General features: G+C 43.9%; 1 protein-coding gene across 1 annotated transcript in view; it reads left to right on the top strand.

Moving 5' to 3' along the window:
- The window catches only part of KCNK5 (potassium two pore domain channel subfamily K member 5), a 60,458-nt gene extending 50,455 nt beyond the window's left edge, over nt 1–10,003 (top strand). Inside the window, exons 2-5 of the mRNA XM_074949113.1 lie at nt 400–511; nt 1,809–1,975; nt 3,058–3,226; nt 4,385–10,003. Of these exons, the coding sequence (XP_074805214.1) occupies nt 400–511; nt 1,809–1,975; nt 3,058–3,226; nt 4,385–5,205 (1,269 nt within the window). The 3' untranslated portion in view covers nt 5,206–10,003. The remainder of the gene's footprint in view (nt 1–399; nt 512–1,808; nt 1,976–3,057; nt 3,227–4,384) is intronic.
- The last annotated feature ends 10,791 nt before the right edge of the window (nt 10,004–20,794 follow it).

The following is a 20,794-nucleotide window of genomic DNA, read 5'->3' as shown; positions in this document are numbered from 1 at the left end:
ATGGGCAGGGATGCAAAACCATGCTCTGAAATGTCCTGGCTTTCCAGAAGATGGGATTGGGCGACAGGGGATGGATCACTTGATGATTGCCTGTTCTGTTTATTCCCTCTGAAACACCTGGCATTGGCCACTGTCGGAAGACGGGGTACTAGGCTAGATGGACCATTGGTCTGACCCACTATGGCCATTCATATGGTTGGTTGTATCTCCTTCTCTCCCCCTTCCCCCAGTCTTAGCAAGGATGGGAGAGTAAACTTTCTGCCTGGTGTCCAGTAAAATTTCATTACCATTTTTCAAGGTTGAACTAAGGGGAAGACTTGATGAGTATAACTTTCTACTTCAAGCTTCATGTTGGGCATCACATCCAGATGATTTTATCTATAAATTGTTTCCTTGTAGGTGGTGTCAGATGCTGCTGGGCAAGGGGTTGCAATCACTGGGAACAAAACCTTCAACAACTGGAATTGGCCTAATGCTGTCATCTTTGCTGCTACAGTAATCACAACAATCGGTGGGTATTTAGCATGTAAAGTCTCCTGGCCTTTAAGTCCAGTGGACTGGTACCATCTCTTGTCCAACTGGCTGTCCACTGAAAGGAAGATAAAGGCTTATAGGAAGTATATACAAATCAATAAAAACCTTAGAAAATTTATCTTTTAGGCACATTTGGTGGTGATGACAGTTTTTTTCAATTTCTGTGTCCACAGCACTCAAATCCTTGAACTACATAATAGAAATGTTTCCCTTGCTGAGTAGATACAATCCTGTGTGCTGACAAGGTGGGATTAATGTATTCTTAGTTCCAATCAAGTTTTACACTTGCAAGTCTGTGTGATATAAATTTAGTGTAGAGTGTTGCCTTTAACTTAAAGGAATATTCTTGGAGCTTGGCACATCCACACATGCATGAGATTTTGTGAAACTCTCCTATCCTGTACCGTCCCACACACTCCCAAACAAGCTGTTGATAAACGCATTGCCATTAGTGAAAGAGACAGATCTGAAGGCCTTCCTGTGTGTCTCTTGTATTTCTTGGAGAAAGCTGGGCAGAATTGATGCGCTCTCCTTAATCTCACTGCTGATTTGTTCATGTGGAACCTATTGCACCATACGGCTTATTCCTCATCTCGGCTATGCAGACAGACTGTGCTGCAGAACTTGCAAAAACAGCTGCTGCCCTCTTGCAAAAATCTGCCTTTGCTTTTACAGACGGTCTTTGCTGATATGTCCAGAGAGCTCTGCAAGATGCAGGAAAACATCAGGGGCACTGTTTGTTGTTTGTTCTGACAAGGAACACACAGTGTTTGCAAATACAAATTGACCAGTGGAGATGGAAACCTTACTGTGAAACCAAATACAGCACCATGTTCTGCTTGTTACTGTTATTAAAAACCTTTTGAAAAAAGCCTTACTTCATTGTTCTTTAAACCAGTTTTTGCTTTCTTGAACTTTTTACTGGAAGTTAAGAAAATTCTGGCAGAGGGTTAGAAATGGGACTAGTTGTCCTTACTGGGGCTGTGCTCAGAATATCTGCTAAACTCTGTTGCCATCAGAGGGCCAAAGCCCTGACCCAGGCACCGTGTTCTATCACAACCTTTCCTCCACCTCTTCACTACCAGGCTTCCTTTATCTGCAGAAATACCAGGGCAAGGCTTAGATGTTCATAATGGATCTCATAAAAGACATGTCTTACCTGGGGCGTCTTACCTGAGGCTTCTCGTACAGCAGATGTCAGGGAACAACTCCCTATGTATATGCTGAACTGCCTTGAATTGGCATCTGTGTAAATGGTCTTTTATCTCTTTCAGGCTATGGAAATGTTGCTCCTAAGACACCCGCTGGACGTGTCTTCTGCATATTTTATGGGCTCTTTGGAGTTCCTCTCTGCTTGACATGGATCAGTGCTTTGGGGAAGTTTTTCGGTGGACGTGCCAAGAGGCTGGGCCAGTTCCTAACAAAGCGAGGAGTAAGCCTGGTATGGATTTCTGCTTCTTTTTCCTCCTACAGGGTGTGGTTGGTGTGTGACTTGAACTTCTAGTTCTTCGGCTATCTGCTAATCTGGGTAGTGTACTTGGCTCTTAAGGACCATATTCTCCAATAGGATTACATGGATTGAATGGAGAAAAGAACTCAGCCCTGTTTGTAAGCTCTCTGAGGCAGTATCCATGACCACTAGAGTTTGTACAGCATGGAGCACAATGGGGCCCTGATTGGGCCTCTGGGTTATATGGTAATACGAACATTTGATAATATTGTAGTCAATATGAAGACATTTACAAAACAGTGTTACAAAAATGTGTATAATCGGTGTATATAACTGAGTGTTAATGCAGTAAAACCAAGCAGGTACAGTAAACTATTGAGGGTGAAATAAATGTATGTATGCAGGCAGGTAAATGGGTTTTGTGCAGGAGTTGGTGGAGAATGGGAAGGAAAGTGCTAAAATTCTCTCCACGCCTGCCATGAATTTCAGTATGTATGGTGATCACTCTTATGGCTTCTCCAGCCACAGCATCCCATCTCTCCAGCACAGAGCTTAAGTGCTGTGGGGGCCAAGTTCTGCCTCTCTGCATCAGAATGAGTTGTACCTATAGAGATTTAACAGGCTGATATGGATTACAGGGCTGTTGTTCTCTCGAAGGTGTTAGTGGTGTCACCTACACCTTAGTGCAACTTGTGTAGTTCCCAAAACTCTTTGATAGAACTGAAGCCTAGGAATTCAGAATACTGTATGTTTAATTCATATAACATGCCCTGGCTCTTCTTTTTCTCTTGAACCCTCCAGTGCTATCTCCTGTCAACCCCATAGTGCTCCTTCACTGATCACTTGCTCCTCTTCCATCAACTGTGCCCCTACCTCCACTGGCCTTTTGCAACCCCCTGCCTTACTGCCAGAGCCCTCCTTATCTTTTGCTCCAGCAGCCACTGTGCAGGGTTGGTGATATGCTCATGGACTGCGGTATTCGGGCTAACATTGATGGACACTGTAAAATGCACTGGGGTGGAAGAAAACTTGACTTGTGTGTCTGAATTATTTTTTTTCTTCATCCTTCACAGCGAATGGCACAAATTACATGCACAGCAATTTTCATTGTCTGGGGAGTCTTAGTCCATCTGGTCATTCCTCCCTTTGTCTTTATGGTGACTGAAGGCTGGGACTACATTGAAGGTCTCTATTTCTCATTCATCACAATCACCACCATAGGATTTGGAGACTTTGTTGCTGGTCAGTTAATTCCCTATTTTATTATTTGTATATTGCCTGAGGTGTGTCTGTCTTCAGTGTAAATGTCAACAGTCTCGGGGGGGGGGGGGGGGGGGTTCAACTTCCTGAGGTCTGGGTGCGTCTGGAGGCTTTTGCATTACTGAAGCTTTTATTAAAGATCAGCACTACTCCACGAGACTCTGGAGCTGGCCCTGCAACTTCTCAAAATGGCACTTCCTAGACCCTGAGCTCAGTGCTCCGCAAAGGTTGGGGGAAGCAGATGGGCATGGGGGGTAAGGAGAGTTGTCTCGGCATTGTGAAGTGGGAGACACTGCTCCATTACTGCCCTTACTTCCACTGGTTCTAGCAACCACAGGATTTTGCTAAGTGTCTCATCATGTGGGGAGTAACCCAGAGGGCTTGTGATCTAACCCCATCAGTGAAAAAGTCTTGGGTTAGGCCAAAGAGCTGGAAAACCATGAAGCCCTTAACTTTTAGGTCTCTCACACACACACACACACACCCCCTTTTAGAGCAATCAAAACTTTTTAGAAACAAGCCTCATAGCATCACTGGGGCAAGCATTGTCCCTTTTTCTCAAATGGGAGAAAATGAGGCACAGAGTTGTTGAGGCCTAATCTTTGAGGAGTGACTTTTAATCTTGGGTGCCCAACTTCAGCCACCTAGGCTCTGCTTTGGTGAGTTTGTATTTGTTCTCCAGAAGTGCCAAGCGCTCATAACTTAACTAAAGTCAGTGGGAGCTCTGGGTGACCAGCACCTCTGAATATTGAGCCCAAGATATCTAGAGTTCAGTGCCCTAAATTAGATGGCACTCCTGAAAATTTGGGCATAGCTTGTCCAAAACCATCCAGGAGAGTTTGAAACAGAATCCAGAATCTTGATTACTGACTTCTGCTTTAGATAACTAGATTGTCCTTTCTCCCTAACCCATTTTTAAAGAAAGATCATTCATATGCAGTAGCTCATTCTAGGAGAGTTTAAATGCAAACCTCCACATGTTTTCTGTTTCAGCTTTGCTCTTGGAAGACAGGTGTGAAAATGGTGGTCTGAAAACTCTTGAAGATTCTTCATTGGATTTCAAGTTATATCCAGACTAAAACTTCCTTAAACTTTGTATACTCTTGTTATATAACCTTTCTTGTTTTGAATTCTTTATAGGTGTAAACCCGGACGTGAACTACCATGCCCTTTACAGATATTTTGTGGAGTTCTGGATCTACCTGGGCCTAGCTTGGCTTTCACTCTTTGTCAATTGGAAGGTCAGCATGTTTGTGGAAGTCCACAAGGCAATCAAGAAACGGAGGAAAAAAAGGAAAGAGTCCTTTGAAAATCACTCTCCCTCTAAAAAAGCCCTTCAGATGGGCAACTCCAAGGATGTGAACATCTTCAGCTTCCTTTCCAAGAAGGAAGAGACCTACAATGATCTCATCAAGCAGATTGGGAAGAAGGCTCTGAAGACAAGCAATGACAAAATGATTAAAGCAGAAAATGCTAAACCAAATATCCAGAATGCCCACAAGGATGCCCTGGTGACATACACAAAGAGCAAATCATTCGATTATGACAAGGTTTCCCTAGGACTCAAAAACTGTCACATCATGAGGCACCTAAATGACAAATGCACTGGAGACAGCCCCTTTGAGGGCACCATATTTGTAAACCAGCTGGACCGGATTAGCGAGGAAGAAGGGGAAGCTTGGGACTCCAGGGATTACCGACCCTTAATCTTTGAGAGTGCCAATATAAATTTTGCAAATGAGGAAGAAGACAATGAGGAAGATCTTTCAGATGATGAGGAAACTTCAAAGTCCTCCATGGATGACAATCTTGAAGAGGATCCTGAGACTCCCAAAAAACTTGTGAAGTTCCCATCCTCTGACGAATCTACCTTTGCCAGTAAAGAGTCGGAGATTTCTGTGCCTTATGAACAACTGATGAATGTGTACAACACAGTAAACAATGTAACGGCTACAACGTGACGCAGCATGCATTTTGGCAACGTTTTTTTAAAGGTGGTTAATACTGTCATTCAAAATTTATGCAGGAGGAAGGCAGATTCATTACTAGCACCTCCTGTCTCTAACACCCAAACCAAAAACCTCCTATGTCTTAATGTCATCAACAGTTTGTTTGTTTTTTGCAGTCCAATCAGCTTTGCTTGTCTATGTTAGAACAGTTGCAAGATGACAATTTAAAGCTTGAGGCATCTTGCTTCCTCTTGGGACTCTGTAGTTCTTGAAGAAAGCGGGAGGAAATGACTAAAGTTGTTACACTGGACCTATTTTTTTTTATTATGCTTTTCATGGGAGAATTCACTTGGGTGTAAAACTGTACAGTTGCAGACAAACTGGTTTAGGCATATAGAACATGTTAGATTACTGCACTAGCCTCTCACCTCTGGAAAGCTGGATTCAAGTTCTGCGTAGCTCACAAGTGAAAATAAGTTTGGGGTCTTATCCTAGCCACACATCACCAACTTGCTACCACTAGATGTGGCATAACCGGTAGTCTATCTCCAAGAGAAGCTTGGGACTGGAATAACAGGATGTACTTAAGGTCAGAATTGAGGTGCATTGGCAGAGGTGAGTAAAGAAGCTTCAAAGCTACCATGATGTTTCTCTGGGTTATGCCAGTGCTGTTAGTAAATGGTGAACAGTGAATTTATGAACAAAAATATTAAACTAAAAAACACCGAAGGAACTGGCTTAAAGAGAGCCTGCTTAGCAAACAAGAACCTGCCTGGAATGAAATCATCCTTAGGAGCATGAAAAGCACTTGTGGCTAAAGTTCACTGTGTCCAGCAGCCAAGAACTGTGCAAGAAGGAGGTGGGAGGGAAGCCACCTTGATCAAAGTAAAGAGGAGCACAAAGGATATGACAGACTTTTTACATGGAAAGTGTCCTTCCACTGTCTGTATTCTAGAGAAAATACTTGAATACACTTTGTCTGTACAGATGAAGTTTTAGTTAAACTGTCCTCTTGAGTAAAATCACCTTTTGAGTAGCAAATCCTGTCTGAATGTTGCAATGCCTGTCAAAGGGACCTGAAGAACTGCTACAGAAACCCGTACAGTATGATCACTATCTCTGCTTCAGAAACTCTTGCTGTACCTCCCCAACTTGGTACTTCAGATTAGACTTGAAGTTGAGATGGTTTTAAAAACAGTCACATTTTGACTATGGTATTTTTAAAAGCATGACCCACTTGGGTATTCAATGGTTGTTCTGCCCCACTTCCAAGAAGGTTGTGTAATGGTAGACCTTGGGTAAAATTTTCAGAAGTGCCAGTGACTTAGGGATTGTTTACTCAGAGGATTAGTGCGTAACAGATGAGAATGTGAATCAGCAGTGTACTAGTTTGCTGTATGCTAACTGGCCATGTGGACCCCTTACCATGCACTAAAATCTCTTTAGTGTGCTTTGACATATTCCCATATGAAAGCGTATTGTGGAACTTTTAGTGTGTTGTAGCAGGGTCCACTTGACCAGTTAGTGTGCACCAAGCGGGTGCACTGTAGATTTATACCCTGGCTTGCAGCATGCTAATTCTGTGTAGACAAGCCCTTAGTCCCTTTTTTCCAAAAGTGACTCAGGCTCCTAAGTCACTTGGGCACATCTGAAATTTTTACCTCTTGCCTCTAATTAGAGCTTTTGGTTGGTTGTGGGGTATGTGGGCTGTTGTTTTTTTTTTTTTAAATGTTAACCCCAGATGTTTTGAGTAAAAAAGAAAACGGTAATATGTTTTTCTTTCCTTTTTTTAAAAAAGAGATCCACACATACACCATGTAAAACTCTTTCAAATGAGGCTCTTGATTACATGTTGGCAAGAGGTGCTGCAACTCTGGATACTGGGACACTGCAGAGGAGGGTGTGCTGTGGGAGGGGAAAGGACAGTGTCCCAGTATCCAAAGTATTTTTAGAACAGAGAATTGTCAAGACCTTTGGACTTAAAATGGCAAGCTTTTGTTTTTGTTTTATAGTATCTAAAACATTCCAAGATGCCCTAGAAATTTTGAAAGTTCAGAGAACAGTTAAAACTGCAATATATGGATTTGGGAAGGAGAGAAGTAAATATTGCTGCCTCTAGAACTCGGTGAGAAGGATTGTATGGAATTTTGTAACCCTAACCTTGAATGACTAAATTTACTAATAACTGTAAATATTCACTGCTGCTTGAATCATGGGAGTCTCCTTCCACATTAGGAGGAGAAACTGTGGGAACCCAGCACTCCAGTTAGATATCATGTTGACAAGAAGTTCTGAAGCCACCTACTGTAAAACAAGGAACGTCTGTATTGGTTGCTCTTTGGATAATTGTGTTATGTTCATGAAGGTGTGTAACCTAATTGTAACAAGGGCAAGATCCTGCTCTGTTAAAAATGTTGGAAAAATGTGAAATTAACTTAATTGGTTTCAGCAGTTATTCCACCTTTACAATATTATAGCTGAAGAGAGAATCTAACTCAAGGTGTAATTTCATACTTTTACTGCTTTTTGGAGTCTTGATGACTAGATGATCAGATTTGCAACAGTTGCAAAAGAGTGTCTGTACTAGAAAGGTTTTGATGAGTTCTAATAGGTTTTCTTTTCACAGCCTTTCATCATGACTCCAAGCCCCTCAGGTATGCCTCCTTGTGTAGAGGGTTTTGGGTGATAACTGTATCTTGATGCCACTGTGGTGGTGTTGTTGTTTTCAACCGTAAGAAATGGGAGGCAGGGCTCCATTGATAGAGGTGTGACTTTTACTTTGGCAGGTCTAATATTCTCATTAAAGAAATGCATATCACTTAAAAGAAAAAGAAAAAAAAAAACACCACTCCAAAAAACTCTTCTTGTTCTCCAGCTTGTCTTCCATTATTGACACAAAGAGCAAAGTTTTAGTGACAGTTAACTACAGGGTTAGGGTTGGTGAGAAAGGCACACTGAAAAAGATGGAGGAAGCAAGTCCATCTCGGTATTGCGTGTTAAGTAGAGAAAAGGAGCAGCTGAAGTGTGGTCCATGGAGCTTTAGAATGTGGTTTCTCTTTAATATAGAAATTACATGTCCCAGACACTTCTCTTGGCTGCTCTGACTGAGATGGAATGTTGCACAATCTCCATATCAAACTGCAGCTATGTCTTTAAAGGTGTGGAGGGATGTGATCTATTCCATGTTATCAAGTTAGGTGCAGCTCTCTGCCTTCTGCCAAGCTGCTGACGTGGCCCTCATTTAGACTTTCCCGACATAGAATATAAAAGCCTACATTATAAACACCATGGATTTTCAGGTGCTGATTAACTTTCCATGGAACTAAGTGCAGAATTCTTTTTTGGAGACATCAACACACCTCACTCAAGACCACCCATTCATGTGCCTTACTGTAACACTACTGGGCAAAATTCACCTCTTTGCAGTGGGCCAGGACAAGGGCTATGCACCAATTAAATCCTGCTTTGCACCTGAAGATTAATTGGGATTTAATTGGTACATTGCAGAGGGCCAGCACAAAAGCGAAGAGGTGATTTCCCTCCACCCCCAAGTATTTTTCAGATCTGGTGCCATCTCAGAATTGCTTGAGTTCTAAGCCAGCCAGCCCTCTTTGTCCACCTGTCTTCCACGTTTTAAGAAAAGCAACATCCTGGGGCCTTAACTAGCATTGTCTTCTTGCCCTTTGATTCTCATGTAGCGAACCAGAAGCGTGTTCAGTGTTTTAGCTCTTCAACATAAAAGTGCCTATAGCTAGTTTCAATTCCCAGATGCTGCTTGGGGAAAATTCTGTATAATGTGAAGTAGTTCAAGGAAACGTAACTTTACTGTTTGCCACCATTTAGAAATTCACTGGGGTTTGTGAACTGAGGTTGTGGTTTGTTCTTCAGTAATTTCAGTTTTATAGGTGGGATTATGTGGTCAGTGGCTAACTTTAATAAAAAAACCAAATTTATGGTAGATATAGACTTAGGAAGGGGGGGACATCCTTCCAGCTGACTAATGGCTGCTAACCTATTTCCAGCCACCTCTGGGCCATTATATCTGAGCATGGTTTTCCCCTTTCATGCCTGATTTCCATTTGCCAAGATGATCCAATGCTGTCAAAGGCATTGGCAGTTGCAGCCAGGTCTTTGTTATGTTTAAAATTTTGTTCCTACATCCAAATTAAAAAGACAAGGTGGCCTCATCTTCCACTTAGCTCTCCCCTCTGTCTCACGCCAATTAGACTGGTCTGAGGGTGACTAAATGGGCTTCAGTGGGGTGTATGTTTTGTGGCAGGCAGACTAACAAATCTGATACATTGGAACGAAACTGCTGAGTAATAGACAATAAGAGCCGTGTTCTTCCAGTGCTGGGGGTTTATGTGAATCTATTGCTGCCAATGGACGCCACAAAACTTAATGGACGCCATAAAACCAAAACCAGTGCTTACTGACAAACACCTTGTCATCCTGCATAAGATATGATTTTTTTTCTCTATTTGATTTGAGTGGTACAGATAAAAAATATATCAACATTCTCAGTAAAATAGGAACAAAAAGGTAATACAGAAGCCTATTGACCTTAATAGGAGCCTGAGAGCTCTATCTTTTCTATACTCTTCTTGCTTTCTAGGCTTCAGTCTACTGATTGTGATGCATTTAACTTTTTTATATATATATATATATATATATATATATATATATAGTCCCTAATTTTTAAAGTCTATACAGTCCTGGTGATCTCATTTCTGTCACTCCGTCACATGAACAAATAAATCATCTGTTTGTTCTTTGTTTGTTTGGTGATGGTCACTGGAATCACAATGTATGTAAATATTGGATAACTCTGTGTCAAATGTAATTTATTTTAATATTTTGCAATAAAACGTGAATTGTACAAGTTGTTTTCTCCAGACATAATTGGGGGAAGTAGAGAGGTATCAAGGAACTGAGTCTTATTTCTATGATACCAAGACATTTGTATTGCAGTTCACAGACAAGGTTGGTCTTGTTCCAAAAAGCTACAGCCCTGATACAGCAAGTTGTAAGTTAACACACTGTACTTTGAGGGAGCAAAGTCTGTCAAAAGGACAGGCATGTTGGAACAGAGGTCAGCATTTGGAAGGCTAGCCAAAAGGTCATATGGATATGCTTGTGTACCCACAACCGTTCTCCAAATCCTTCACTCCACAATGTCTGAATGGGAGGTAGATGACAAAAAAAATTGTATTAAAACTGTAGGAACAATCCTCCAGTGGCCATTGAATGGGCTAGAAGACCTACCAGCACTTTTCTGTCTCCAGCTGTTTAATGTACTGAGCACCAGCAGCTCCCATAGAAATCAGTGGGAGATGGGGTGACCAACACTTGAGAAAAATCAGGCCACTTACTGCACATGCCTAACTTTAGGCACCCAAGTCTGAACGTGGCCTAATAGGTATGTGTATGATATGTACATAGCCAGTGGCACACTCCAGCTATTTAGCACCTAGCAGTTGATGGCAGAAAGTGCCAGACTGGGACACTGTTCAGTACTGACTCGTGAGGATAAGTTTTACCTTTTCGGATCTCAGACACAACTGCCTGTAACACCCGGTGATTTTCTTTGAGTGCTCTCCCCAAAAGGCCCTAACCAGCCTTGAGCTTGAAAGTTTGGGGATGTGCTCCTGCCAGTTTTTATGTGGTGGCATCCCTGCTGCTATGAGGTAGTGTTGTCAAGTGGCTAGAACGGGGGCATGGGTCTCGCTTCTATTTGATTGCTGCTGACTCATCATATATCTTTGAACAAGTCACTTCACCTCTTTGCCTCAGTGTTTACACTCCTGTAAAACATGGATGATACATAGTGCTATAAGACCCCTTGAATGAAAGGTTACTAGGCAAGTGCAATATTTATTAGACTTTGCCCCTCTCTCTCTTGCAAATGGGTAGAATTACACTCTGAGTCAGTGTGTCAATGAGGGAGCTCATCCTACATACCGTGCCTGGACTCTGTGTAACTACTGAGGAATGTGGTTTTATGAGTGGAGACGGAAGGAAAATTTAACCCTGCCCATAATATACAGGGCTGGCAGGTGTCCTGTATGGCCTGTCAAACTCACACCTTGGACAGCTTTCTCGCAACTGCCTGCATTTCAGCTGGGTTCTCTGGCATGCATCCATCCAGCTGAGCGGTGGGCAGGCACCCGGCTTGTGGCTGTGCCTCCCGGCCACGTGGGGACACTGTGCAGATATCCATCAGCCCTTTGTGTCTCCGCTCCTGCGGCAGCCAAGAGGGAGTGGCGTAGTGGTGGCCCAAGGTGAGGAGCCCAGTGCTGACCCCAGGCTCCCTCCGCTCCCCAGGGAGCGAGGCACCTGGGAGAGTAGTTGGGGTTCTTGGGTTCGGGATGAGGAACAAGTGTCCAGGCTGCCTCCTTTTTCTGTCTCCTGCTGCTGCTCCCGCTTGGCTGGGAGGAAGAGGAGGTGCCTGCTGCAGGGTGTCTGGCTGAGGGCAGGCTAGAGGAGGGGGCACAATGAAAGAAAAGGGGATGTAGTATTGCCTACCCCAACCACTCAAAAATCATGAGCCAGACCTTAAATCATGAGACTTTAAAAAAAAAAGGGGGGGGGGGGGGTTCGGGTCTGTCTTTTTAGTTTCTGAACTCCGGCAGCCCATCCCCAGTCTGTGTCAATTTGTGTTGCCAGCTCCCCCACAGGTATTGAGGTAAGGTGATGTTGATCCCCCAAGGCAGAAGCTCTCACCCCCAAATCAATCCTGCTCCCGTTTCCCCCACTTCTCCGCCTCCTCTCTGCTCCTGCAACTCCAGGGTTGCTTAACCCCCCTTTCCCAGGTCAAGGGAGGGGCAGGAGGGCTGCAGCGAGGTCCCCTCTGCCGCTTCTCAGGGTGGGTGTTGCAGGGAGGGAGGGGAGAGGTGCTGTCCCCGCTACTCACAGGACGGAGGAGGGTTCTTTCTGTTCCCTCAGGGTTACAATACATCTGGGTTTTCCAGGATATAGCCTCTTTTTTGAGCCTCTATCTAGGGGAAATTTTTCTAATAACATGAAACATCCAGGGTTTTTGCAGAGCAGAGGCTGCACCTCAGAAAGAGCCCCCATTGGTCCACTTCCCAATTGGTCCCTGTCCTGCATCAGCATCAGGTCCATTTCCCTGCAACCACAGCTGTTGGATCCTGTCCAGCTTCCAGCCCTGGGGTGGCTCTGACTGACATCTCTCACTGCGTCCTGGGCAGGGAGTGACACTACCCCTCCACCTGTGCTGCAGGTCCCTAGCTCTCCCTCCCTCCCACAGTGTCCCAGTCCTCTCCCCTCTTGGCCTCTGTAAGAATGGTGTTGGCTCCTGAGAGCGGAGGAGGGGGAGGCAGGGGCTGTGGAGAAGCCAGCCAGTCAGAGGGTTCCCCCATCTTCCCGACCAGCGCTGTAATGCTCCACAGGGCTGGAGCTTCTGGTGTCCTCACTGACTGGCTCCATTCAGCTCTGGCTGAAATCTCATGACTTCCAAAGGTATCCTGAGAGTTGGTGACACTGTAAATGAGGGGAATATCCCCTGGCCTCCGACACACTTGCTCCTGTGATGTGTAACTTGTAGAGCTGTCTTACCCCTGACAGCCATGAATATAGGCAGGAGGGGAGGAAGAGTCTATAGACCCTATCATTACTCTCAACATTTCAAGTTGGTAAGGCAGCAGGGATCCTGCCATCTGGGGCTGGGAGGCCTGGCGGGGGGTTGAGGGGAGGAGAGTTGCAGAGCAAATCACCCCACACTACAGCAGCTTTAGTCCTGCAGGACTGGCTGGGCTCAGCTCCCTGTTCAAGGCATTGCGATGCGATATATGGGAACACAGCACATACAGCTTTGGCCTGGCTGCAAAGGGCAGCTGAGCTTAGCCAACCCTCCGGGACAAGAGCCACTTTTGTGGGTCAAAGCAGGACCATCCCATGAAACCTGGGACTCTTGGGAGGTCTGCCCTATCCCTTCCTAGTGTACATCCCTTGATATTGATATTTGGCTTTCAGCCCCTCCTTTTCCCTAGAGTCCTTTTGGCTGTTTACCTTGTGGTGTCTAGATTCAATTATTACCTGTAGACTTTGCACAGCCTGGGATATTTAAAGTATTTGGGGGAATGTTGTTCAGTTTCCATGTTGACAGACGCCAGCCTGCCCATAGTATCTGGCACCGTTTCTGCTGACGCACGTGCAGCCACACTCCCAGCAGGACAGAGGTTGCCTTTGTAACATTGCTCAAGTAAGCATTCATTCCTCCCACCCTTGCCCTAAACTCTCAAGAAAATCAAACTGAAAGAAGCTTCTTTGGCCACCATGGGGGAGGGAGGAGTAGAAGTCCTCCAAAGCGGGTGGGATGGAGTGGATATTAAAAGTCCCATCATATAATCAGCACCAGGATGGGATATCCTTGTTTCACATCATAACTAGACAAAAAACAAATCCTGTCTTCAGGGTATAGTATTGTGCCTAATACAAACTTCAGCTATGAATGTATACAAAAACTGGGCTCAGTGCCCATAGAAATTAACAATTCCAGATAAAAAGGGGTAAAAGATAATCCCAGAAGGAAGAGTAGGAGCAGAAAGAGTTCAGAGAGAGACCATCTCCCACAAACAGAACTTGAAAACAAGCTGAGCCACTCCAGGCTGGAAGCCCTTTCTCTGATGTTCACATTTCCAAATTGAGCTATTACTTATGGACAGAATCCTGTTGACATACTGGACTGTGGGTTTACACCTGTTTTATCTTCTGCTGGTGTAAGCTACTCAAATACAATGGTGTCAAGAATGGTATAAGACCCCAGATATGACAATCTTCAAAAACTATTTTATTTTAAAAATATTGATCAGACTAGTTGTTGGATATTATTAGAGATCATCAAAAAACAAAAAGTTGACTGAGAAACTTCCATGAGAAAATGTAGTTTTTGTTGACACTGGCAGTTCTATAGGAAAATTTTGATGAAATATTTTAATTTTCTTACTGGAAAAGCCTATAGTAGTTTGGAATAATGGCGTAACTGTAAATTCAAAACTTTTTTTTTAAAATTTGAATTGATGTTTTGAAATTAAACACATTTTTGGATAATTTAGAAATGAAATTTCTTTCAGTTTTTGGAAACCAAAACAATATGACGCTTTCAGAGCAGCAGCCATGTTAGTCTGTATCCGCAAAAAGAAAAGGAGTACTTGTGGCACCTTAGAGACTAACCAATTTATTTGAGCATAAGCTTTCGTGAGCTACAGCTCACTTCGTCGGATGCATTCAGTGGAAAATACAGTGGGGAGATTTATATACATAGAGAACATGAAACAATGGGTGTTACCATACACATTGTGACGAGAGTGATCAGGTAAGGTGAGCTATTACCAGCAGGAGAGCGGGGCCGGGGGCGGGAGGGGGGAAGGGGGAAACCTTTTGTAGTGATAATCAAGGTGGGCCATTTCCAGCAGTTGACAAGAACGTCTGAGGAACAGTGGGGGGTGGAGGAGGGGAATAAACATGGGGAAATAGTTTTACTTTGTGTAATGACCTATCCACTCCCAGTCTCTATTCAAGCCTAAGTTAATTGTATCCAGTTTGCAAATTAATTCCAATTCAGCAGTCTCTCGTTGGAGTCTGTTTTTGAAGTTTTTTTGTTGAAGAATTGCAACTTTTAGGTCTGTAATCGAGTGACCAAAGAGATTGAAGTGTTCTCCAACTGGTTTTTGAATGTTATAATTCTTGACATCTGATTTGTGTCCATTTATTCTTTTACATAGAGACTGTCCAGTTTGACCAATGTACATGGCAGAGGGGCATTGCTGGCACATGATGGCATATATCACATTGGTAGATGTGCAGGTGAATGAGCCTCTGGTAGTGTGGCTGATGTGATTAGGCCCTATGATGGTGTCCCCTGAATAGACATGTGGACACAGTTGGCAATGGGCTTTGTTGCAAGGATAGGTTCCTGTGTAAGTGTTTTTGTTGTGTGGTGTGTGGTTGCTGGTGAGTATTTGTTTCAGGCTGGGGGGCTGTCTGTAGGCAAGGGCTGGCCTGTCTCCCAAGATCTGTGAGAGTTCTGGCTCTGTCAATCTGTTTCTTCACTTCCGCAGGTGGGTATTGTAGTTGTAAGAATGCTTGATAGAGATCTTTTAGGTGTTTGTCTCTGTCTGAGGGGTTGGAGCAAATGCGGTTGTATCAAAGAGCTTGGCTGTACTCAAACTGGACAGTCTCTACGTAAAAGAATCACCTTACCTGTTACCTCTGGTTACAGTCTGTATGGTAACAGCCATTGTTTCACGTTCTCTGTGTATATAAATCTCCCCACTGTATTTTCCACTGAATGCATCCGATGAAGTGAGCTGTAGCTCACGAAAGTTTATGCTCAAATAAATTTGTTAGTCTCAAAGGTGCCACAAGTCCTCCTGTTCTTTTTGCGAAAACAATAGGAGTTTTCCATTTTCACGTTTTGGATTTTTTCGGGGGAGGCAATCTGAAAAGGTAAAACTGAAATCTTCCGATTTCCAAAAATTGAAAAACAAAATTCATTTTGACTTAACGTTTCATTTAAAAATGTTTTAAAATTTCTCACAGAAAACAACTTTTTTACCGAGAAAACTCAAATGGGCATTTTCCCCATAATTGTTTGTGGGAGAAAAAAGTTGATTTTTTTTTCCAACCAAGTCTACTGTTTTTGAGAAATAACAAAGAATCCCCAAACCTATCTGTCATTCTGCCTAAGCCTGAATGCACTGCAGTACAATGCACTCTGCCTTTAATTGTACTCAATGCATCACCTCTTCTTTCAAAGGAGCACAGGCCTACACTGAAAATAGGAGTGCCAGTCTACGCTGATCAGAGTCCTTACTTGGTCCTATAGGTTCTATGGCTTAAGGCACTTGCTGATTGCATCTCTGTTTACACCTTTCTAGTCAGTTTCTGGGTTTATAAGGAAATATTGTAATTATTTTCTAATGCTTTTCAGATCACAGCTTTTAAAAACTCTTGGGCCTATTTATGGGCCGAGCACTGCCTATACCTATGCTTAAAACTATGCTGGAGTCAGAGAAGCACTTATCCCAACCATACACCCTGTCCCTGGACGGGACAAAAAAATACGTATGGTCAAAAGTGTGGAGGGAATCAATTTGTTCCCCTGGATGCAGGTCTACAGAAAGAGTCTCATAAAAACTAGAAAGCAGCTATTAAAAAAAGCAGAGACCACCTAATGAAAACTTCCTCTTTGCCTTCCTGCATGTGGCTGGCTATGTTTTTACTGCCAGAAATGAATGCTGTATTTCTCAGATTGGATTTAATCCCCACACCCTGTGAGGTAAGATGATAGGGTTTCATTTATAATGCCAAGGCTGTTCTTCCCATGCAGCCCCCAGACCTTTTGCTTATCTCCTGTATGTTTGCAGTCGGTGGAAAAATGGGGGCGCAGCTCGAGGCTCCAGGCACAGACAGCCTCCTCCAATATTTTTCTACTCCTTTCAGGCTGGGACCACTGCCAGCTCCACCTCTGGCACAGCTGGAAAAGAAGGCAAATTTAGTAAGGAAATTGACATGATTTTTCATTTCTGACTAAAATGGGAAATGAATGAAAAACTAGCAATAAGCAATATGCCTTGAGCATTTGTGTGGGAACGCTGCTTACTGTGAGTAATTTTATGGCCATCTGCTGTTATAAAGTGATACAGTGGTTGTGGCTTACCCCAAAGCAAATCAGAAGGGTTCACAAGGAGGGCTCTGATAAAACTAAGAAGCAGCAATTTATGGGAGACCTGCAATTCTCTTCCATGGTTTCCCAACAGAAAGTGGAAGCCCCATCCTTTGAGTCATAGAACAAACAAACAAACAAAAAAACCCACTTAGACTGGACTAATAAATATACCATGGAGAACAGTTCAGTATTGGCAGGTAGGTGGGGTAGATCACAGGCTCTCAAAGCACATACCACACCGTGCTTGCTGGTCATGTGATTATGACTCTTCTTTCCTATAGTTGCTTGCCTGCCTGTCTGTAGAAATAAGCAGCTAAGGGTCAAGCCTAGTAGGGAATGTTGTAACCACCAATGGGAAAAGAGATAGGAGGTACTTGAGGAAGCAGAAAGGAGTGAGGAACAGGAAAGTAATTCATGAGATCAAAGACCTGCTTTCCTTTCTTAGGCTGTACTCTGTGGAGCCTTTCCTGATGGGCCACATGAAAGCTTTTCTAGAACCAAGGGGGGGGGAAGGAGGGGAGGATTGAGAGGGGTCATGTGCATGGAAGGGGGGAGGGTATGTCTCACATGAAACTGTTCACAGAAGTAAGCTGTCAGAGAACCCGTGCTATAAGCCCAGCATACATCATCATAGGAGATTTAAAGGAAGCTGATTCCTGAGCTGAGGAAAGGTGGAAATACAGCTAAATAGAGTAACTAAAACAGAAGCAGAGCAGGCGAATCATCAATGGCACCCAGTCCACAGATAGAACCGGAGCCGGTACGGGGACCTGCCTAGGGACTGACAATTCACACAGTGCTGGCCGAGCTGATGTAGGAGGGGTGCGCGATTCAGGAACTGGGACCAGCGGATCCGGCAAATGATGCAACGACTTCTTGCTCTTGTGAGCCTTGGAACACACCCCTCCTGGGTGGCCGGAACTCATGGATGGTGCAGTGTCTTTCTTGGGTATGGAAGAAGACTTACTGCCATAATTGTGCGCATCCTTCCATGGTTCATGGCTAGGCCCCAACATGGGATCTATAGCGCTCGTATCAGCGGAACTGGACTGGGACTCGGTGGTAGGAGGTGCACTCCTGGACTGCTCAGGCCGATGTCCAGAGGGGGTCCCTTGGCCAGAATCTGACTGAGGCCTCATGGCAACCTCCATGAGGTGCTTCTTAAGGTGTAGGGCAGGGAAGGAGAGGCAGATACTACACCTGGACGTGATGTGGGCTTCCCCCAAGCAGTACAGACAGCGTTGATGCTAGTCAATGAGTGAAAAAGAGCAAGGACATCAGGGCAGGAAGCGCAGACCTTGAATCTTGTCATCATAATCCAGTACCCAGACAAGTTCTAGGGGAGGGATGATTGGGGGGGAACCACTGAAGTGACATCCCAAAATCCTTAATCCTACAAAAATTACTATGAACACTAAAGCTACCACAAAATCAGTAAAATCCTAATTATGTAAAAGAACAAAAACAGTTTTTTTGGAAAGTTTGGAAAGTGTGTCACCAAGGATGAGAGAAAAGCAAAAGCTCTGACTCAGACTATGCAGCAGTGAGAAGGAATTGAAGATGTGGTCGGTCCACCCTACCCTTTATCACCTCCGGCGAAACCATGAAGCAATGCAAGGGCACATTCGTGGCCCTACGGACACTACGACCTTGAAAAGGTCCAACTCCAGCCACATGGCACATGCACATAACCCTCAGTGGAATACAATGGGGACCATCACTTGAAGAGCTATCAAAATCAGATGGGCCATCAAGGAACATCACAGTACGAAGGATCGGTTAATGGCTATCGCACCTTGGAAATGCTATGTGCAAGGAAGCTCATCCTATGCATTTGGAGGCTGAACAAAGGAAATAAAATAAAGACATCAGGAAAATTTCCCATCCCTTTGCTGCATGAACTCTCAGGGCCAGAGATTCTAACCTGACACAAAATCCCCAAAAGTTACCCCCTGGATCTGCCCTGAAAGACATCTTGAATTGATAGACTAACACATCTGTCATCTTTAGGAATCACAGATGTGTTTGCTTGCTATAACCTGTAAATAACACTTTATTTTTCCGAGTTAATAAACCTTTGTTAGTTTATTACAGGAGTGGCTACACAGGTGTTGTTTTCGTGTGAGATCTAAGATTCAGATTGGTCTGAGGTAAGGGAATGGTGAGACTATTATAGTGATTCAGGAGTTCACATTTGTTACTGGCTTGGGGAAATCTAATTATAGAACATACCATCAGTGTGGGGTGTCTGCCCTGTGGTAGGCACTCATGGTCGTGAGCCATTCCAGGCAGCGTGACACTGCCAATCCCTAAAAATGCCCAGGCATGACAGACGTTGTTTTCTATCTCAAAATACTTGATCTGTTAGAGATTTTAAATAGAGGAAAAAACAGATTAAAGCTTAAAATTTGCTTTCCTTTATAAATTGCTGCCTTCCAACACAATATGTGACCTTGTGCATTCATACAATGTATCATCTTGGAAATGTTTGTGATAAACTTATCTTCCCTTGGCCAAGAGAAGGAGAAGGGGAAAGGGAGGAAAAGGCTCAGAGACTGTCAAAGTTTATTTACTTTAAATGTTCATTCTTTCAAAAATCACAAGACCTAGGACTAAGAGGTCAGTGACCGCTTCCAAAAGCTATTACATGTGGACTTCATGCAGTAATCACCCAGGCTCTTCTTTAAAGAGGGATATTACTGCTGTCAAAGGCCCCTGTCTTTCTCTTTCAGCTCCCATCAATATGTTCCCCTTGCCTGTGCATCCTAATTTCCCTTTCCTCTGCTGTGCTGCATTTATCCTATCCTATAACAATTCTTGTAACCACATGAGTATCAGAGTAGCAGCCGTGTTAGTCTGTATTTGCAAAAAGAAAAGGAGGACTTGTGGCACCTTAGAGACTAACCAATTTATTGGAGCATAAGCTACAGCTCACGAAAGCTTATGCTCAAATAAATTGGTTAGTCTCTAAGGTGCCACAAGTCCTCCTTTTCTTTTTCCGCATAAGTATGCCGTGCTTGTCCCTAGGCAGGGTAGTTGTAGCCATGTTGGTCCCAAGATATAAGAGAAACAGCTTGGTGAGGTAATATCTTTTATTGGACCAACTTCTGTTGATGAGAGAGACGAGCTTTCAAGCCACCCAGAGCTTCTTCAGGTCTCGGAAAGTACTCTGAGCATCACAGCTAAATGCTGTGGACCAGATTGTTTAGCACAAGTAATTAGCGCATATTGTGAGGGACCATTCAAGATGGAATGGCCCGCTAGCACCTCTGCAGTCAGAGGACAAAAATAGAGGGTTAGTGGGTTACAGATTTTTGTAACATACACTAATTGTTGTGACCCACTCACAGCCTCTTTTTAATCTTGTCTCTGTCACCAACAGAAGTTGATCTCCTAAAAGATGCTACCTCACCCATCTTGTCTCTAGTAACTGTCCCTATTATGCAGCCCACCATGGCCACTTGGCATTGCACACTGACAGCAGAGCCCATACTTGGATTCTCCTGTTCTAAAAGCACAGGGCCTTACTGCTTGAATCAGAGGCTACTCTCTGTTAGCAATATGCGGCCCATGCCACACAGCTGAACAGTTTTGGGGTTCTCTCCATTAAGGACACCGATGCACATACATGTTATTTTATCCATTGTGGGTTTGATTCTGGCAGTCTCATGATTAAGAAAAGAGAGCATAGACATATTCTGACTATTTGGACCCTATGTACACCGGGCCAGCAACTGAGTTAAGGGCACATTTAATCATTTGCCAGTGGGTCTGGTGTTACCTGAAATGGCTTTCACAGAAGGACCTTGCCTATTTTGAGTGAATTGCAACTGCTTCTTTTTCAGCCCCACTTGCCCTTGCTCCATCCCCCCGCAGCCCCGTCTGCCACCAAACCTGAACTCCTCACCA

Source organism: Natator depressus, chromosome 3 (assembly GCF_965152275.1).
Source record: "Natator depressus isolate rNatDep1 chromosome 3, rNatDep2.hap1, whole genome shotgun sequence".
NCBI lineage: Eukaryota > Metazoa > Chordata > Testudines > Cheloniidae > Natator > Natator depressus.
The sequence above is the reverse complement of the archived record's forward strand: the minus strand, read 5'-3'. Positions and strand labels throughout refer to the sequence as shown.